At 45.2% G+C, this 19,807-nt stretch overlaps 1 protein-coding gene across 4 annotated transcripts in view; it reads left to right on the top strand.

The window, feature by feature from the left end:
* The window catches only part of LOC121537939 (nck-associated protein 5-like), a 33,282-nt gene that overhangs the window by 11,006 nt on the left and 2,469 nt on the right, over positions 1-19,807 (top strand). For 2 of the 4 annotated variants that reach the window (XM_041845608.2, XM_045207079.1), the window contains exons 2-13: positions 1,409-1,508; positions 5,237-5,404; positions 5,582-5,689; positions 5,822-5,941; positions 6,801-6,893; positions 7,215-9,884; positions 10,052-10,464; positions 10,993-11,110; positions 11,254-11,329; positions 11,504-11,797; positions 19,333-19,380; positions 19,587-19,735. In XM_041845608.2, coding sequence (XP_041701542.2) covers positions 5,237-5,404; positions 5,582-5,689; positions 5,822-5,941; positions 6,801-6,893; positions 7,215-9,884; positions 10,052-10,464; positions 10,993-11,110; positions 11,254-11,329; positions 11,504-11,797; positions 19,333-19,380; positions 19,587-19,735 — 4,257 coding nt within the window. In that variant the 5' untranslated portion in view covers positions 1,409-1,508. Of the gene's footprint in view, positions 1-842; positions 974-1,408; positions 1,509-5,236; positions 5,405-5,581; positions 5,690-5,821; positions 5,942-6,800; positions 6,894-7,214; positions 9,885-10,051; positions 10,465-10,992; positions 11,111-11,253; positions 11,330-11,503; positions 11,798-19,332; positions 19,381-19,586; positions 19,736-19,807 lie in introns of all 4 variants that reach the window. The other 2 variants (XM_045207080.1, XM_045207081.1) reach the window with 2 other exon arrangements.

Genomic DNA, 19,807 nt, shown 5'->3' with positions numbered 1-19,807 from the left:
CCAGCCTCCATAGGCAAAACACATTTTCAAGAAAATCATTGCTCAATAAGTGCAATTTTTCACAATCTCTTGAATGTGATCAGGTGTGTGCACCCAATAAAACTATTTGGCAAGTGGATCATAAGAATAATCTCTAACACCAGTGGTTTTTTTTGTTTTGTCACACAACAATGGATAGATCACAGATCAGGATTTTCACACATGGAGCAGGTGTGTTCTGACTGCTCTGCTCTGGTTGATCTGCAGCTGGAAACCCAAAGTGGGAAAGGCAGATGCTAAATACTGCTAATCACATTGGAAGTTGACAAGATCTAAAGGATCAGCCCTGGTTTCCCTGTGGGCTGCTTGGGAGTGAAGAGTTAATACTGTAGCTCTTTATCGAACTCATCTAGTCTGAAGGAACGCAGCCAGACTAGACTGACTCTGAATTTGAAGCCTATGGCAGTGACTGAGCACGCTCCTTTTTAGCTAGCTACAGTATGAGGACAAGGTAACCTCCCAAATGACACCCTATTTCCTATATAGCACACTACATAGGGAATAGGGTGCCACATGGGACTCAACCTATTGCAGTGAGCGTCTGAGCGTGCTCCCATTTAGCTATGAGGGCAAGTCTTGTGGAAACGGAACATAATTACCGATGACAGGACAGTAATGGGGAATCCCAGATTGCAGACTGGTTACATGGAGGTTCAATACAGTGATTTTAATATGGCGTGTCTGCAGCCTGCATGACATGGCATTATCACTGGAACATGAAAGGGGACTTCTTAAATGCTACTGGGTCTCTCTGCTGAATTATTCATCCATCTTTCTTTCATTACACTTTACAATGACTCAAGACTCAGAGATGAAAAGAAGGAAAGATGAGAGCGAGAGAGGCAGATTGTGGTCTTGTTGCAGTGTCCTCTCAGCTTCCTGGTCTGTCTGAGAGGACAGGAAGTCCATACCAGAACCAGGCCCAGTCCTGATGGTGAGTGGTGACATGACATTGCTCTGGGTCCGTATTCACAAAGCACCTTTGAAGTGCTGATCTAGGATCCCTCTGTCCATATAATCTTATTCATTTTAATTCAAAAGGCAGAACTGATCCTAGATCAACAGTCTGAGACACTTTATGAATACGGGTCCTGATAAGGACAGTGACATGCTATTTCTCTAAGGTCCACACATGCTAAAAGCACTTTGAAGCGCCTCTCTGGAGATGAGGGATGTGATGTTTTTCTGAGTGTGCATCTGGGAAATCAAGATGGAGAAAGATGGCCTTGATGTCATAGACTGTATAAAAATAACGTTCGATGTCAGCAAACCTGACTGAATACTGTGAGTGGTGGAAAAGGAAGGATGAGAGAAAGGAAGAATAGAGAAGATGATGATAATAACAAGATGTCATTTTGTTTTTCCCCAGCTGTTTGGCTCTGACATTGGGAGAAGACCAGATAGAGAGGTGACTTACACACAGAGGAATAGGACTGAGTGCTCTGCTCTAAGGAGAGCTGACATCACAGGTGAGTGTCTGTTCTAGAAGACTCTATTCTAGTCGACAGTTCTTTTCTATGTTCTTTGTCTTTTTGTATGATCCACCCATGAAAACTGACCTCCCTAGCAATAGCTTCTGGGTGGATAATACCTTTGGGAGACCCCCTGCTTGGCTATTTATTTCTGGAGCATGACACATTTGTTTTCTTAGGGTATAATGTTACAGATTTCTGTCTCCTAATAAAAGCACATCAAATGTCCTCAAGCATACTTTTTTATAGCAGGTATCCATTTTACAGCCGTTTTTAGAGAAAACAAAAGTGTTATGTGTTCCAGGCCAGAGATTACGTGATATATCGTGTTCTCTACCTTTTAAACTGGGAAACTGTGTGTCATTGCACTTCATGTACTCTTTGTTTTCTATGGAAGTATTTTTGGGAAAGAGCAGTGGAGGTGGAAACATCATTGAAAAAGAGCAGTGCTGCTGAAATAGCATTGTCTACCTTATGGTGTTCAGGGTTCCTCTTTCTTATCTGTGTATTTCACTCTCTGCTTCCTCTTCGTGTCCTTTTAGCCATTGTCAGTGTCCTCACTTTATTTTTGTGGCATTTGAATAGGAAACAGAGGGAAGTACTGTGTTTAGATATGTCATTGGTGTAAAATACTATTTTCTTTTTATAGATCCTCCTGTATGTCAGTCAACAGAAGAAATATCAGGGTTATTAGTGATCAGGCACTAAAGGGATGAGGGGTGACTGTTCCGTTCTATGTATCTCACGGGCAGACACCCATTATCTACAGTAGCTAGTAAATATTCTAATCACAGTCAGTGTTCTCTTTATCTCACAATGCAGAGAGAAGCAGGAGATGAAGGAAGTATGTACAATATGATTCATAATTATCACAGACTGCAGATTGTAATAAAGCATGTCTTATTTGTATCCGGGGATATCGTAAATTGTTTGGGTGACATGTACATTTCCCCTGAGTCATTCTAGAATGGGATGAATGGGGAAAATAGGAAGCAGGCAATATGGCCGTCCTCCTCCTCTATGGCTCTGTCTCATATCAGCCCATTTCTGTAGCAGGGAATCTCTCCCCTCCCTATCTCTCGCTCGCTCTCTTCCTCCCTCCCCCCATCCCTCCTTCGCTCCCTCCCCCCACCCCTCGCTCCCTGCCTGGCACAGCAGTCTCTAGGCAAACACACTGATCTGCTCTCCCTGTGAATGGTCCTCTGTTTGGGCACACTGAGGCTGGTCAGTGGCTTAAGCACCATAATGACAATGCAGTCCTTCAGCACACTGCCCTCTGTGCTCTCTACGACCCCTGTCTAGAATTTGATTGTATCAGCTGTGATCAGAGGTAGGATGTTATGCAATCAATATCAGTTGAATTGGTCGGGTGGGGGGTGATGGGGGAGGGAGAGAGAGAGAGTAGAGAGAGAGAGAGAGAGAGAGAGAGAGAGAGAGGTGGTAGAGAGAGAGAGAGAGAGAGAGAGAGAGAGAGAGAGAGAGAGAGAGAGAGAGAGAGAGAGAGAGAGAGAGAGAGAGAGAGAGAGAGAGAGAGAGAGAGAGAGAGAGGAGAGAGAGAGAGAGAGAGAGAGAGAGAGAGAGAGAGAGAGAGAGAGAGAGAGAGAGAGAGAGAGAGAGAGAGAGAGAGAGAGAGAGAGAGAGAGAGAGAGAGAGAGAGAGAGAGAGAGAGAGAGAGAGAGAGAGAGAGAGAGAGAGAGAGAGAGAGAGAGAGAGAGAGAGAGAGAGAGAGAGAGAGAGAGAGAGAGAGAGAGAGAGAGAGAGAGAGAGAGAGAGAGAGAGAGAGAGAGAGAGAGAGAGAGAGAGAGAGAGAGAGAGAGAGAGAGAGAGAGAGAGAGAGAGAGAGAGAGAGAGAGAGAGAGAGAGAGAGAGAGAGAGAGAGAGAGAGAGAGAGAGAGAGAGAGAGAGAGAGAGAGAGAGAGAGAGAGAGAGAGAGAGAGAGAGAGAGAGAGAGAGAGGAGGTAGCCATATCTAAAGTCATGGTGAAATCCCTGAGCGGGATCTTTGTAGTGAATTTGTGTATTGATACACCATCCAAAGTGTAATTAATAACTGCTCAAAGGGATCGTCAGTTTTTTTTTTATTTTAATCTACCAATATGTGCCCTTCTTTGCGAGGCATTGAAAAACCTCCCTGGTCTTTGTGGTTGAATCTGTGTTTGAAATGCATTGCTTGGCTGAGGGACCTTACAGGTAATTGTTTGTGTGGGGTATAGAGATGAGGTAGTCATTCAAAAATCATGTTAAACACTGGTTTTGTACACTGAGGGAGTCCATGCAACTTATTATGTGAATTGTTAAGCACATTTTTACCCATGAACTTATTTAGGCTTGCCATAACAAAGACATTTCAGCTTTTCATTTTTAAGTAATCTGTACAAATTTCTAAAAACGGAATTCCACTCACACACACATTATGGGGTACTGTGTGTAGGCCAGGGATGCAAAATCAGCCAACATTCTTTTTGAATTCAGGCTGTTGTGGAAAAAATCTAGAAAAAGTAAAGGGGTGTAAATACTTTCTGAAGGCACTGTAGGTGGAAGAGGATGTGTATGACCTTTTGTCCTGTTATCTTGTTAATGAATAAATAAACTATATATTTTTAAAGAATACACAGATGCCTACCGCTTGCAGTGCTTGAAGCTGTAATGTGCATGAAGTGAAGAATAGCTGGTATTTAAAACCCCTTTATAACCCATCCTTAACGCTCTGACAGTGTTCAAGATTAAACTTGCAGCTAATATCTGCTGCTTCCTTCCACCTCCATAGGATGAGAGACAATGATCAGCCCTCCATTACATGCACAATTGGCCTGGCTGCTGAGTCGATTACAGCTCAATACATCCGTTTAGATAGGGCTGCTGAGATCTCAGACTGGCTGTGAGGTTGAGGATGGGCCAATAATATTATTCAGTACCGGTAATACCTCTGGGGTGTTTTCAATTCGCACTTCACAGCACTCATTCCATAGACTTATAATAGACTCATCCCTACAGTATGTTCTAGAATGGACTCATCCCCACTGTATGTTCTAGAATGGACTCATTCCGACAGTATGTTTGTTGTAGAATGGACTTATCCCTACAGTATGTTTGTTGTACAATGGACTCATCCTGACAGTATGTTCTAGAATGGACTCATCCCTACAGTATGTTTGTGTTTGTTACCTACTGTATGGTTTACTTTACGTGACCTGTCTAGCACGGTCTGTTTAGCGCTCGTTGAAGGGGATGACTTGGCAGGATTTCAGTAATGAATTAGGTCCGTCTTTTCCCTGACACTATTTAATGCTCCTGAGAAGCCCAGGGGTACATCTATATACCTTCCCCTCTACTTACAGCTGTCCCTGAACCCTAACACCTCAGTTATCTACCTAAAGCCAGCAAACAGATGGATACATCAGTTATACATTTATCTGATCCAACACATCCAGTCTAACGTGGCAGAATAGTGTTACATCTCTCCATCGTCAAGAACCTGACACTAGAGGGATTTACTGTTCCATTCTCAGAAGAGAATGTCTTTATCTGTGGACACTCCCTGTTATTTGGGGTAGACTATTGCCCTGAGATGAGGCTGTTATGTCTCCTATGGTGCCTAGCTGTTAGATGCCATAGGAGTCTACAGCCATGTCTCAAGGCAAAGGTAGACTTATGCTTTTGGTTACGTAGTGCATTGTTGTTTTGTGAGACGATTGTAACATTAGGAACCACCTTCTTGTGTTCCAGATGAGAACCATGTCTGATGAGACAGAACCAAGGATGTGTGATGAAAACCTGGAGTCAGAAGAGGGGGACGTTGAGGACTACCTGGAGGAAGAGGAGGGGGACGTTGAGGACTACCTGGAGGAAGAGGAGAACAGCGGAGAACTGATGGACCGACTCAGAGAGCTGGAGGTGAGTCAACCACCATCACACTTGAATGAATACAAGACATATCAAATTATATCATGTTTTAAATATTATATAATTTCAACACATTCAGCGTATTTATTTATGTTTTCACATTTTAGAAAAATATTTTAACATTAAACATTTACATTTATGAATAATCTATTGTCTTCCTGTTGCCAGGCAGAAAACTCAGCTCTTGTGTTGGCCAATGAGAGTCAAAGAGAAGCATATGAGAGATGTCTGGATGAGGTGGCCAACCATGTGGTCCAAGCCCTGCTCAACCAAAAGGTAATTCACAACAAACAATCCACCATTGCCAAAACACAATTTTGAACCACCAGCAGTAAGGCATGGGTTGTCATCGTGGTTAACTTGGTCATCGTGCTATACATTGTGTGTGTGTTCTGTGTGTCTTTGTAGGATCTGCGAGAGGAGTGCATCAAGCTGAAGATGCATGTGTTTGACCTGGAGAGACAGAACAGAGTGTTGTGTGAGCTCTTCCAACAGAAGCTACCCAACCAGTCAAGCTCTCACGACCAGGTATAAAGCAGCGTCACCATTTGCCCTGAGACATGGCTGTAGACTCCTATGGCATTAGATACTGTAGACTCCTGCGGCTTTAGAGGCTGTAGACTCCTGCGGCATTAGAGGCTGTAGACTCCTACGGCTTTAGAGGCTGTAGACTACTGCGGCTTTAGAGGCTGTAGACTCCTGCGGCTTTAGAGGCTGTAGACTCCTGCGGCTTTAGAGGCTGGAGACTCCTGCGGCTTTAGAGGCTGTAGACTCCTGCGGCTTTAGAGGCTGTAGACTCCTGCGGCTTTAGAGGCTGTAGACTCCTGCGGCTTTAGAGGCTGTAGACTCCTGCGGCTTTAGAGGCTGTAGACTCCTGCGGCTTTAGAGGCTGTAGACTCCTGCGGCTTTAGAGGCTGTAGACTCCTGCGGCATTAGAGGCTGTAGACTCCTGCGGCATTAGAGGCTGTAGACTCCTACGGCTTTAGAGGCTGTAGACTCCTGCGGCTTTAGAGGCTGTAGACTCCTGCGGCTTTAGAGGCTGTAGACTCCTGCGGCATTAGAGGCTGTAGACTCCTGCGGCATTAGAGGCTGTAGACTCCTGCGGCTGTAGACTCCTGCGGCATTAGCGGCTGTAGACTCCTGCGGCATTAGAGGCTGTAGACTACTACGGCTTTAGAGGCTGTAGACTACTACGGCTTTAGAGGCTGTAGACTACTACGGCATTAGAGGCTCTATCTACACCCATGTCTCAGGGCTTCTGCTGAGTATTTGAAATGAATCTCTCAGCTGTTATACCTCTTGCTTCATGTTGTTGTAATGTATAGATTCATATAACAATGCTGTGCTTAAAGTGGTGTACATGATTGCATTGAATATCTTGTTACAGGTGCAGCCGGGACCCCTCCCAGTGTACAATACACAGCTGCTGCACAATGTCTCTGACAAGCAGGTGGTGTCACAGAGCGAAGCACAAGCCAAGGTGAGGACAGAGCACTGTTAGCACTTAATCCTGAGACATGGCTGTAGACTCCTATGGAGTCAAACACTGTCTGGGTTACGTTAGCAGTCATGACATACTCTGTGGGGTCCAAGGTTTCTCAGATGAAATGGCATTTTCTTTCTATTTCACTATTGTATTCAAGAGACCTGGACTTTCTAATCTCTGTTAAACAATGAGGCTGCAGTCTTGAAGTGTTATTGAATGAAGTGATTTCAATCTTGTTAATTACCTTTATTTAACCAGTTAGGTTATTGAGAACACACTCCCATAATAACAACCTGACAATCTTTCTCTCCACAGGGAAATGGGTTCCACCGCACACTGCCACAGGCCCCAGCAACTCCCCCCCGAGGCCCAGCTGCATCCATGGAGGCCCTGTCCCCATTCTTCAAGAAGAAAGCACACATTCTGGAGGTCCTCCGCAAGATGGAAGAGACAGACCCCCTCAAGTTCCACCCCTCTGCAGGCAGCATCACCTTCTGTGACTACAGCCAGGTCCTGATGTCCACAGAGGCTGTGCTGGCTGCTGGAGACCTATGTAAGAAGCACCAGACACTCTGCTCCTGCTCAGACTCCAACACGCAACAACAGCAGCACATGAATGGTGAAGGGCAGTTATGTCCTACGCACCTCAAAAAGAGCACAGACAGTCCAGTCAAATGTAACCATGTTTGTGGTAGTACTGCAAAGCTCAACTTGACCCCGAACCATGTCAAAGGCATATCCACCACAGCTGCTATCAGTGAATGCCACATCAAGAGCACATCAGTGGAGAAACAACTGACAATGAATGATCACCAGCAACCAGCAGGTCCAAACTCTTACTTGTCAGTCACAGTTGTAGATCAGACTAGTCCAGCCAATCAGGGCCCAGAGGCGGGATTAAAGACTGGGCAGGTCCAGGACACAGAGGAGGAGAGCTGTCTTAAAGGGAAGTCTGATGAGGATAGTAGTTTGTTTACCTCCCAGCTGCCTGTCCCTGGAGTGAAGGACAATCCTCAGATAGCATACTGTGAGCTGGAAACCAATGGGTTTCTCCTCTCTTCCAATGACAGTGATAACGTGTTGAGTGATGTAGTTATTCCAGAGAAGGACAGTGGCCCAGCAGAGGAGGGGGCTCTCTCTGGGAGAGCCAACGTGGCCCTCAGCCCCATCCCTTCATCCTGTCTCAGCGATGTCAAAGCCGCTGCCATCAATTCCCCGTCCAAGATCCTCAAGTTCCTAAAGATCCCAACAATGGCAGAGAGGACCCAGGCAGGGGCCAGCCCTGTCCGTCTGAGCCCCCAGCTCACCCGCACATCGAAGATCCCCTGCCGCACTAACAACTATGAGGTGTACCACTCCCCTGTCCCCTCACGCAGAGCCGCCACCACAGAGAGGACCAGGCAGCCTCCCCCTCCACCCGCCAGGTCCGAATCCTACCAAGCCACCACGCACTCAGCCTCAGCCCCCACCTCCCCGCCCCAGCCTGAGGACGCCTGCTCCCCTCCAGCCAAGGAGCTTTGCTACAGAAGCCTCTCGGCCCTCAAGGCCAGCAATGGTGTCCCTGATCCACTGGCCTCTGGCACTTCGCACACACCAAGGGCCTCTTTGCAGAAGGTCCCGTACTATGAGAACATGTCGGAACTCTCCACCTCGGCTCAGGTAGAAGAATCCAAGGTCCCAGAGAACGTAAACATATCATCTTTCTCTCATACCATAACAGAAAGTGACAGGAAGCAAATTAATTCACTACTACAGAAAGAGAATGTCCTGAGTCTCCAGCAGCAACATTTGTCCCCTGCTTCGGACTCCTCCTCCTCTTCCTCCTCCTCCTCATCTGCGTCTGATCAGGATGGCAACCCAGAGAGCCCAGTCTGGCACGGCCACCACAGTCTGCCCAACCCCTTTGCCCTCAGAGCAGCTCAGTCTCAGGGCAGCCCAGCTCACTACGCCAGCATGAAAGACAGAGGATCACAGGACCAGGATACTAGAGAGGCCACCATGCAGAACTCTGATCTCTCCCAGTCCCAGCCTCCAGCTCTCCCAGCCAAGAGACATGATCCCTCGTCCATTCCCAAAAGGCCTTCTGGGGTAGCATCTCCTGGGAGGCAGCCAGCCGAGTCTAGTCACACATTCAAAGACAGGCTGGCTGCACTTGGCAAGCTGAGGAGCTCTGAGGATTTACAAGTCAATGTGCTGCTGCCAGTAGACAAGCCAGAGCCTCCGAGTGATGAGAGTATAGTCTCTTTTAACGATGACGGGAGTAAGACAGCGGAGAGGCCTGTGGATGGTAATTTAGAGGAGCAGAGACACTCAAAATATACAGACTCTCTGGACGGTAAGCATAAAGGTATTCCTGGTAGTGTTGCTTTGAAGTTCCCAGGTGCCTGTCAGTCCTACGATCCAGCAGCTAAGTCTCTCTTTGGCTCTTCAGTCGGCAAGGCGGAGCTGGAGATGCTCTCATCCAGAGTGGGTGTGGCTAAGATGGACAGCCCCAAAGGTAAACTGGGCCTCCCGTCGCCAAACACTGACACTCCCATAGTTTTACGCAACAACATGAAATGCCCGGCTTCTCTGAACCTGTCTTACCATGGTAAACAACCTGCACCCAGCATCCCTCACAGCACCAGCAGCCCCAGCAAGGTCCCTCCTAAGTCCCCGTCTAAACCGTGCCAGGGCCTGGCTCCCTCAGCTGGAACTGGGAAGCCCACCCTGGAGGCCCCGGCCCTGGTCCCACGGTACTCCTCCAAGTCAGAGGACAGAAGCAAACTCAACACAAACAAGAAGAGAAACACCACAGTGTACGGTGACAGCCTTCCTCCCCCGCTCCCAATGCCAACGTCAGAACCGCATCAGGAGGAGGAGAAGAGACACCTTGACCCTATTGTCCCCAGCCCCACACTTGGCCCCACGTCAGCCATCGAAGAGAAGGTGATGAAGGGTATCGAGGAGAACATGCTGAAGCTGGCAGAACAGGACAGAGGACAGGTATAAATGTTTGTTTTTTCTGTGAAATAATGTTGTTTTTCTTATGCATTATTTATTAGTGACATGTCTAATTAATTCAATCTGGAGCTGGAATTTTTGTATGTGTTAGTATAAAGTATTTCAGAGTGTTTGCTGTCAGCAATTCGATAAATAAAGACTTTGAACAGGTTACTGAGGTCAAACTGAAGGCCTCTAACGGGATCGCCAGCTGGTTCGGCCTGAAGAAAAGCAAACTCCCAGCTCTCAGCCGCAAACCAGACACACCACCTAAGGTCAAAGATGAGAAGAAGGGTGGAGAGTGGAGGCTGAATATCCCTTCCAAAATGGCTGGGTCTAAGTCTAAAGGAGAGGGGGTGGGGGTGGAGAGCCTGAATATCTCTATGCTGATGGAGAAGGCGGAGGGTCTGAGGAGAGCTCTGGAGGAGGAAAGGGCCTACGTGAACGGGGTTGGGGGGGTCGGGATGGACCGGTCTGGGAGGGGCCACTCCTGTGAGGTGGTGATGGACCAATCACAGGGCCAGCTGGCTGTGATGTACAGGGGAGCGCGCTCAGACAACTTCATGCAGCAGCTACTGAACAGGTGATGAATAGATATAAGCTATGGGATTCTATGTTTAGGATGGTTTTGTATTGCTTTTGTTTGAAGTAAAACAACTTAAGTAATTTTTTTAAGTAACTATCGCCAAGCACTATCTGAAGTCGTACTCCAGTCTCTTTTTCTGCTCATTTATCACCTGATTTACTTAATAAATGACACATTTCAATAGGTGGTCAAAGTGTCCTCTGATATGCACAAGTGGGGGGTGGGGGCTTTTCCTCTTTTGTTCTCTATTGCTCCTCTATTGTGCCTCAAGCAAGGGGGGAGGCCGACGACATCAGAGGGCACCATCAGACTAACTCCTTGAATGGCTTACTCCATTAAGTTTGCACTATTTTGCTCAAAACATACACTCATACATTACTGTATTTCTAACAGGAAAAGTTATTATTTTTTTTATCGCCAGAGTACGTCTTTAATCAAGCTTAATCTAAAAAGGTCAAATGTTTGTGTTGCCTATCCTCTTTTTGAACAACATCCTACCTCTGTGTTGTGTCTGTGTGACTAAAGGGTGGATGGGAAGGACTTCAGTGGCATCAGTGTGGCTCAGAGACGCCTCTCCTTTGACTGTAAGACCTCCAGACCGTTCAGCAGCCACACCACCACCAGCGGAGAGGACATGCAGAAGGTAAGCTACAGATTCATTACAATTAGTATTTTTTCTTTACTGTGTGTGTGTGTGTGTGTGTGAATGGAGAAGGTACAAGTGAAGATTAGTATTTCCACTTTATTCTGTGAGTGCGTTTTGAGAACTGTTTTTTATTTACTCAGGGTTCAGAACATCTGATCAGCAATGTCCCCTCAGATGAGAATTTAGCTGACCCAGTTCACTCTCATCACTTCGCAGGTAAGAAAACTGATCAGATTAATCATTTTATGGAGGCATTCAGTATTTCTCAGATTGTGTTAAACCTTAACAAATCAAATAATCTAATCAATAATCTAATTCGAGAAGGTTTTGAATTGAATCAGCCTGTGAGACATGAAGGGACATAAACTGATTGTCCCTGTTCTCTCCTAGCCTCTGGTGCTTCCACCTACACCCTGGACAGTGGCATTGGCACCTTCCCTCTGCCTGACTACTGTGGTGGTACACCTGGGAGAAGCCTGTCTAAGGTGAGGGGGGCTGGAGCTGAGCATTGCTCCTCTGGTTCTCCTGGCCGGGCAGGGAGGAGGGCTAGGACCCTGGACAGAGAGCCCTCATCAATGGAGCAGTGCTATCAACCTCACAGAGAGATGACTGCCCCGGTAATGTACGGGTCTGTACTGGAGGGGAAAGGCATGTCCAGGCAAACAGCTGGGGTCATTCATGAAGGTACAGTACTGAGAAATACTGTATACATCACAGTTCATAATATCAAATACTGTATATCACAATATGAAATGAATCACAATAACGTTACTCAATCAAATACTGTATATCACACAATACTCAAAATCAAACATATACCCGTAATACGTATCGATGATTCAGTATAATTACCGGTAAGAGAAAAAAACTGGAGCTTTTTTACAACCAAATCTCTATTTTTGATGTAAATGGCATGTTATAGAAGGGGCCAGAAACTTTTTTTCCATACGATTTCACTTGTTTTTGAGAAACATACCCAAAACAGCGATTAACTTCCTGATCCTCGTTGTGCAGTATGGGGGCTCTGAAAAAACATGAACAAATGCTGCAAAAATACCCAAATACATCCTTTAAGAAACTGAAAAGCTCTCAGTATAGTGAAATTGTGTCATTCCGAGTTTTATCCGCAACGATATATTCAATTTTGTTGCGACTCGAGCGATACCTCGCTGTCCATTCTAGCAGCAGGCTACACAGAGAATAAAAAATACAAATGAAAACGCTGCACACTGCTGTTCATGCTCCCAGGTGATTTTGTTACAATGTTTTGACCCTTAGGTCTTCATCAGGCATCCATACCCCAGGTGGAAGGTCCTATATATAGGGGCAGTGCTCAGTGACATTACTTCCTGAAACAGGAGGTAGAAATATATAATATCGGTTCACAATATCAACATTCAATATATACAAATACAGTGAGCTCCATAATTCATTGGACAGTAAAATTTTTTGGTTATTTTGGTTCTGTACTCTAGCATTTTCATACATATCGGATGAACTGTTTAGAAATGACAGCACCTTTTGTACATGGTCCCCCATTTTAAGGTACTACAAGTATTTGTTAAATTAGCTTCACAGATGTGTGTCGTTAGGCAGGTGTATTCAATTGTGTCGTTAGTGAATGCAGGAGAGCTGTTGATGAATAGTATTGATTCTAGACTTTGCTATTGCCTTTGGAGGTTGTTGTTGGGGTGTGACAACATGAGGAAGACAGCAGTGTCAATGCAAATGAAGCTGGCCGTCATAAGGCTCAGAAATGAAAATCAATCAATCAGGAACATTGCAAAAACCCTGGCCATGCCCAAGTCAACAGTTTGGTTCATCATTAACAAGAAAAAAACAACCGGTGAACTCAATTATGTCAAAAGACCCGGTAGACCGAGGAAGACCACTGTAGTGGATGACCGGAGAATACTCTCTATGGTGAAGAAAACCCCCCTGACAACAGCCCAACAGATCAAAAACACTCTCCTGGATGCAGGTGTAGATGTGTCAAAGTCTACTATACGTAGAAGACTACACCAGCAGGACTACAGAGGGTACACTACAAGATGCAAACCACTGATAAGCCTGAAGAACAGAAAGGCGAGATTACAGTTTGCTAAAAAGCACCTAAAAGAGCCCCAAGAGTTCTGGAAAAAAGTATTGTGGACAGATGAGACAACATGTACCAGAGTGATGGAAAGAGGAAAGTGTGGAGAAAAAAAATAAATGCCCATGATCCAAAGCATACCACCTCATCCGTGAAACATGGTGGAGGGGGTGTTATGGCTTGGGCCTGTATGGCTGCCAGTGGAACAGGCTCACTTGTCTTCATCGATGATGTGACTGCAGACAGAAGTAGAACAATTAATTCTGAAGTCTACAGAAATACACTGCTCAAAAAAATTAAGGGAACACTTAAACAACACAATGTAACTCCAAGTCAATCACACTTCTGTGAAATCAAACTGTCCACTTAGGAAGCAACACTGATTGACAATAAATTTCACATGCTGTTGTGCAAATGGAATAGACAACAGGTGGAAATTATAGGCAATTAGCAAGACACCCCCAATAAAGAAGTGGTTCTGCAGTTGGTGACCACAGACCACTTCTCAGTTCCTATGCTTCCTGGCTGATGTTTTGGTCACTTTTGAATGCTGGCGGTGCTTTAACTCTAGTGGTAGCATGAGACGGAGTCTACAACCCACACAAGTGGCTCAGGTAGTGCAGCTCATCCAGGATGGCACATCAATGCGAGCTGTGGCAAGAAGGTTTGCTGTGTCTGTCAGCGTAGTGTCCAGAGCATGGAGGCGCTACCAGGAGACAGGCCAGTACATCAGGAGACATGGATGAGGCCGTAGGAGGGCAACAACCCAGCAGCAGGACCGCTACCTTCGACTTTGTGCAAGGAGGAGCAGGAGGAGCACTGCCAGAGCCCTGCAAAATGACCTCCAGCAGGCCACAAATGTGCATGTGTCTGCTCAAACGGTCAGAAACAGACTCCATGAGGGTGGTATGAGGGCCCGACGTCCACAGGTGGGGGTTGTGCTTACAGCCCAACACCGTGCAGGATGTTTGGCATTTGCCAGAGAACACCAAGATTGGCAAGTTCGCCACTGGCGCCCTGTGCTCTTCACAGATGAAAGCAGGTTCACACTGAGCACATGTGACAGACGTGACAGAGTCTGGAGACGCCGTGGAGAACGTTCTGCTGCCTGCAACATCCTCCAGCATGACCGGTTTGGCGGTGGGTCAGTCATGGTGTGGGGTGGCATTTCTTTGGGGGCCAGAGGTAGCCAGAGGTAGCCTGACTGCCATTAGGTAACGAGATGAGATCCTCAGACCCCTTGTGAGACCATATGCTGGTGCGGTTGGCCCTGGGTTCTTCCTAATGCAAGACAATGCTAGACCTCATGTGGCTGGAGTGTGTCAGCAGTTCCTGCAAGAGGAAGGCATTGATGCTATGGACTGGCCCGCCCGTTCCCCAGACCTGAATCCAATTGAGCACCTGGGACATCATGTCTCGCTCCATCCACCAACGCCACGTCGCACCACAGACTGTCCAGGAGTTGGCGGATGCTTTAGTCCAGGTCTGGGAGGAGATCCCTCAGGAGACCATCCGCCACCTCATCAGGAGCATGCCCAGGCGTTGTAGGGAGGTCATACAGGCACGTGGAGGCCACACACACTACTGAGCCTCATTTTGACTTGTTTTAAGGACATTACATCAAAGTTGGATCAGCCTGTAGTGTGGTTTTCCACTTACATTTTGAGGGTGACTCCAAATCCAGACCTCCATGGGTTGATTAATTTGATTTCCATTGATAATTTTTGTGTGATTTTGTTGTCAGCACATTCAACTATGTAAAGAAAAAAGTATTTAATAAGATTATTTCATTCATTCAGATCTAGGATGTGTTGTTTAAGTGTTCCCTTTATTTTTTTGAGCAGTGTATTTTATCTGCTCAGATAAAACCAAATGCCTCCAAACTCATTGGACGTAAACATACTGCTAGAGCAACGAAGGGGTTTTTGATGGCCAAAAGGTGGAAAATCCTTGACTGGCCGAGTCGATCACCGGATCTGAATCCAATTGAACATGCATTTTACATGCTGAAGAGGAGACTGAAGGCAATAAGTCCTCGAAACAAGCAGGAACTGAAGATTTGCTGCAGTACAGGCCTGGCAGAGCATCACCAGGGAAGATACCCAGCGTCTGGTGATGTCGATGCATCGCAGACTTCAAGCAGTCATTGCATGCAAAGGATATGCGACCAAATATTAACAATGATTACTTTATTCTACATTATGTTAAACTGTCCAATGTTTTTTGATGCCCGAAAATGGGGGGGACCATGTACAAAAGCTTCTATAGTTTCTAAACGGTTCATCCGATATGTATGAAAATACCCTCAAATTAAAGCTGACAGTCTGCACTTCACCCTCATTGTCATTGTATCCTTTCAAACTGAAAGTGCTAGAGTACAGAACCAAAATAACAAAAAAATTGTCACTGTCCAATGAATTATGGAGCTCATTGTATATAACCATACATGAGGAATGTGATAAATACAGTATTTACAGAAAATATTCCCTTTTGAAGTAGTATCCTCTCAATATCCCCTCCGCTGCACGATATCTTGACTATTTCTATTCCAATGCATCTCAGAGAGCTCATAGGATGTCCAGCTTGTACAAAATGAACAGCAACAGGGTTTTTTGTCTCACCTGTCCGTATATTGCTGCGGTGGTCACAGATCCCGGTCTGCAGGTTTTCCCTATGTAGGACCGACCACAAGGACACTGATCTTAAATCTTTGTTGTGTGCGGGGTGGGTGAGTCACATTGAGCACATTAGCCACATTTGTAATTTCCCTCTAGGACCTTCTTGGACAAGGTTTCCCTTTTCTCTTGTGTGTGTGATCAGATTTGACCACAATGTCTCTCACATTTGGGGTTCTTTTAAAGACCATACATGGGGGTTGTTTAAAGATGGGTTTCAGTTGTGGGTCAGTGTCAACAATTTACCAGTGCCTCCTGATAATGTCCTTAAATGCCTTCCCCAAGGGTGAGTATTGGTTGAAGCATGAGGGGACACGTTCAGCTTTTTCTTTTACTTTTGGTTGAAGGGTATAAAGACAGTTGGGTAAAACATGCCAATTATCGTTTTGAAGGGCTGTGTCTGTTTCTGGTAAGAAGCATCAGAGCTACATATCCTAATAATTTGGCTGAATTGATTTACAGGGAGACTTTTAATGAGTGGACGTGGATGGAAGCGGTCACCTTTAAGGAGGGTGTTCCTCTCCGTAGTTTTCCTGTAGAGATCTGTAGAGAGGGAGGTTTTGTCCTTAATAACCATCACATCAAGAAAACTGAGTTCTTCCTGGGTCCCTGCATAGATCAGGAAATATCATCCAAATATATCTCAGAATGAGGAAAATAATGGGGAGAAAGTTTCTGGATTCATCACCACCTGTTTTTCAAACATTCCTAGATATACTGTACATTCGGAAAGTATTCAGACCCCTTCACTTTTTCCACATGTTGTTACGTTACAGCCTTATTCTAAAATGGATTACATTATTATTTTCTTCTCAATCTACACACAATACCCCATAATGACAAAGTGGAAACAGCTTTTTACCTTATTTACATAAGTATTCAGACCCTTTGCTATGAGACTCGAAATTGAGCTCAGGTGCATGCTGTTTCAATTGATCATCTGTAAAATGTTTTTACAACTTGATTGGAGTCCACCTGTGGTAAATTCAATTGATTGGACATGATTTGGAAAGGCACACACCTGTCTATATAAGGTCCCACAGTTGACAGTGCATGTCAGAGCAAAAACCAAGCCATGAGGTCGAAAGAATTGTCCGTGGAGCTCCGAGACGACAGGATTGTGTCGAGGCACAGATCTGGGGAAGGGTACCAAAAAAGGTCCCCAAGAACACAGTGGCCTCCATCATTCTTCCTAGAGCTGGCCGCCCTGCCAAACTGAACAATCGGGGGAGAAGGGCCTTGGTCAGGAAGGTGACCAAGAACCCGATGGTCACTCTGACAGAGCTCCAGAGTTCCTCTGTGGATATGGGAGAACCTTCTAGAAGGACAACCATCTCTGCAGCACTCCACCAATCAGGCCTTTATGGTAGCGAGACCAGACGGAAGCCACTCCTCAGTAAAAGGCACATGACAGCCCGCTTGGAGTTTGCCAAAAGGCACCTAAAGGGCTCTGACCATGAGAAACAAGATTCTCTGGTCTGATGAAACCAAGATTGAACTCTTTGTCCTGAATGCCAAGCGTCACATTTTTGTATGTATTTAAAAAAAAGTAATATATATATACAGTGGGGGAAAAAAGTATTTAGTCAGCCACCAATTGTGCAAGTTCTCCCACTTAAAAAGATGAGTCCTGTAATTTTCATCATAGGTACACGTCAACTATGACAGACAAATTGAGAAAAAAAAATCCAGAAAATCACATTGTAGGATTTTTAATGAATTTATTTGCAAATTATGGTGGAAAATAAGTATTTGGTCACCTACAAACAAGCAAGATTTCTGGCTCTCACAGACCTGTAACTTCTTCTTTAAGAGGCTCATCTGTCCTCCACTTGTTACCTGTATTAATGGCACCTGTTTAAACTTGTTATCAGTATAAAAGACACCTGTCCACAACCTCAAACAGTCACACTCCAAACTCCACTATGGCCAAGACCAAAGAGCTGTTAAAGGACACCAGAAACAAAATTGTAGACCTGCACCAGGCTGGGAAGACTGAATCTGCAATAGGTAAGCAGCTATTTTGAAGAAATCAACTGTGGGAGCAATTATTAGGAAATGGAAGACATACAAAACCACTGATAATCTCCCTCGATCTGGGGCTCCACGCAAGATCTCAACCCGTGGGGTCAAAATGATCACAAGAACGGTGAGCAAAAATCCCAGAACCACACGGGGGGACCTAGTGAATGACCTGCAGAGAGCTGGGACCAAAGTAACAAAGCCTACCATCAGTAACACACTACGCCGCCAGGGACTAAAATCCTGCAGTGCCAGACGTGTCCCCCTGCTTAAGCCAGTACATGTCCAGGCCCGTCTGAAGTTTGCTAGAGTGCATTTGGATGATCCAGAAGAGGATTGGGAGAATGTCATATGGTCAGATGAAACCAAAATAGAACTTTTTGGTAAAAACTCAACTCGTCGTGTTTGGAGGACAAAGAATGCTGAGTTGCATCCAAAGAACACCATACCTACTGTGAAGCATGGGGGTGGAAACATCATGCTTTGGGGCTGTTTTTCTGCAAAGGGACCAGGACGACTGATCCGTGTAAAGGAAAGAATGAATGGGGCCATGTATCGTGAGATTTTGAGTGAAAACCTCCTTCCATCAGCAAGGGCATTGAAGATGAAACGTGGCTGGGTCTTTCAGCATGACAGAAGGAGTGGCTTCGTAAGAAGCATTTCAAGGTCCTGGAGTGGCCTAGCCAGTCTCCAGATCTCAACCCCGTAGAAAATCTTTGGAGGGAGTTGAAAGTCCGTGTTGCCCAGCGACAGCCCCAAAACATCACTGCTCTAGAGGAGATCTGCATGGAGGAATGGGCCAAAATACCAGCAACAGTGTGTGAAAACCTTGTGAAGACTTACAGAAAACGTTTGACCTGTGTCATTGCCAACAAATGGTATATAACAAAGTATTGAGAAACTTTTGTTATTGACCAAATACTTATTTTCCACCATAATTTGCAAATAAATTCATAAAAAATCCTACAATGTGATTTTCTGGAAAAAAAATTCTAATTTTGTCTGTCATAGTTGACGTGTACCTATGATGAAAATTACAGGCCTCTCTCATCTTTTTAAGTGGGAGAACTTGCACAGTTGGTTGCTGACTAAATACTTTTTTTCCCCACTGTGTGTGTGTATATATATATAATATTTTTTATCACTGAGTTCTCAGAATTCCATTTTCATAGTCTGCAGCATTTTGCATCACTATTACACCTCCCTTGTCGGCAGGTTTTATAATGATAGGAGTCATTCTTGAGATGGAACAGCTGAATAGGGGAAACGGCTTGAGTCACACAAAATTGAATATAATGTTGCGGATAAAGTTCGGAATGACAATTTCATGTGTACAACATCTAAAGACCTGCATCACCATACTGAGCGCATTTCCGTTTCTAAAAGGACGTATTTGGGTGCTTTTGCAGCATTTGTTCATGTTTTTTCAGAGCCCCCATACTGCACAACGAGGATGAGGAAATTAATCGCTGGTTGGGGTAAGTTTCTCAAAAACAAGTGAAATTGCAAAAAAAGTGTCTGGACCCTTCTACAACACACCAATCACGTACATTTTTACATCAAAAATAGATTTGGTAAAAAAGCAAATTTCTCCTTGAATGACTTTTATACATTAACAATGTACTTTATGTATGGACTTTCATTTAGAATAATCCTGAATAAAATGATCTTTGTAACTTTGCAGACAAAGAAGCCTATGGAGCTCACATGCTCTCCCCCCGCTCCAAGACCTGGACCTTCCCCAACCTGAAGACCCCTGCAGGGTCCACTGAGATGTACCTGGCCGTGGAAGAAGAGGTGGAGACGGCCCCCTATGGATCCCCATTTAGAGGGGTTGGTTGAAAACATGATAATAATGTCAGACTAACCATTTTGCATTTGTAATTAATTTAGAATATGATTATT

The sequence above is a fragment of the Coregonus clupeaformis genome, chromosome 24, assembly GCF_020615455.1.
Source record: "Coregonus clupeaformis isolate EN_2021a chromosome 24, ASM2061545v1, whole genome shotgun sequence".
NCBI classification, from domain to species: Eukaryota; Metazoa; Chordata; class Actinopteri; order Salmoniformes; family Salmonidae; genus Coregonus; species Coregonus clupeaformis.
This window is presented reverse-complemented; position numbering and strand designations above follow the sequence as displayed.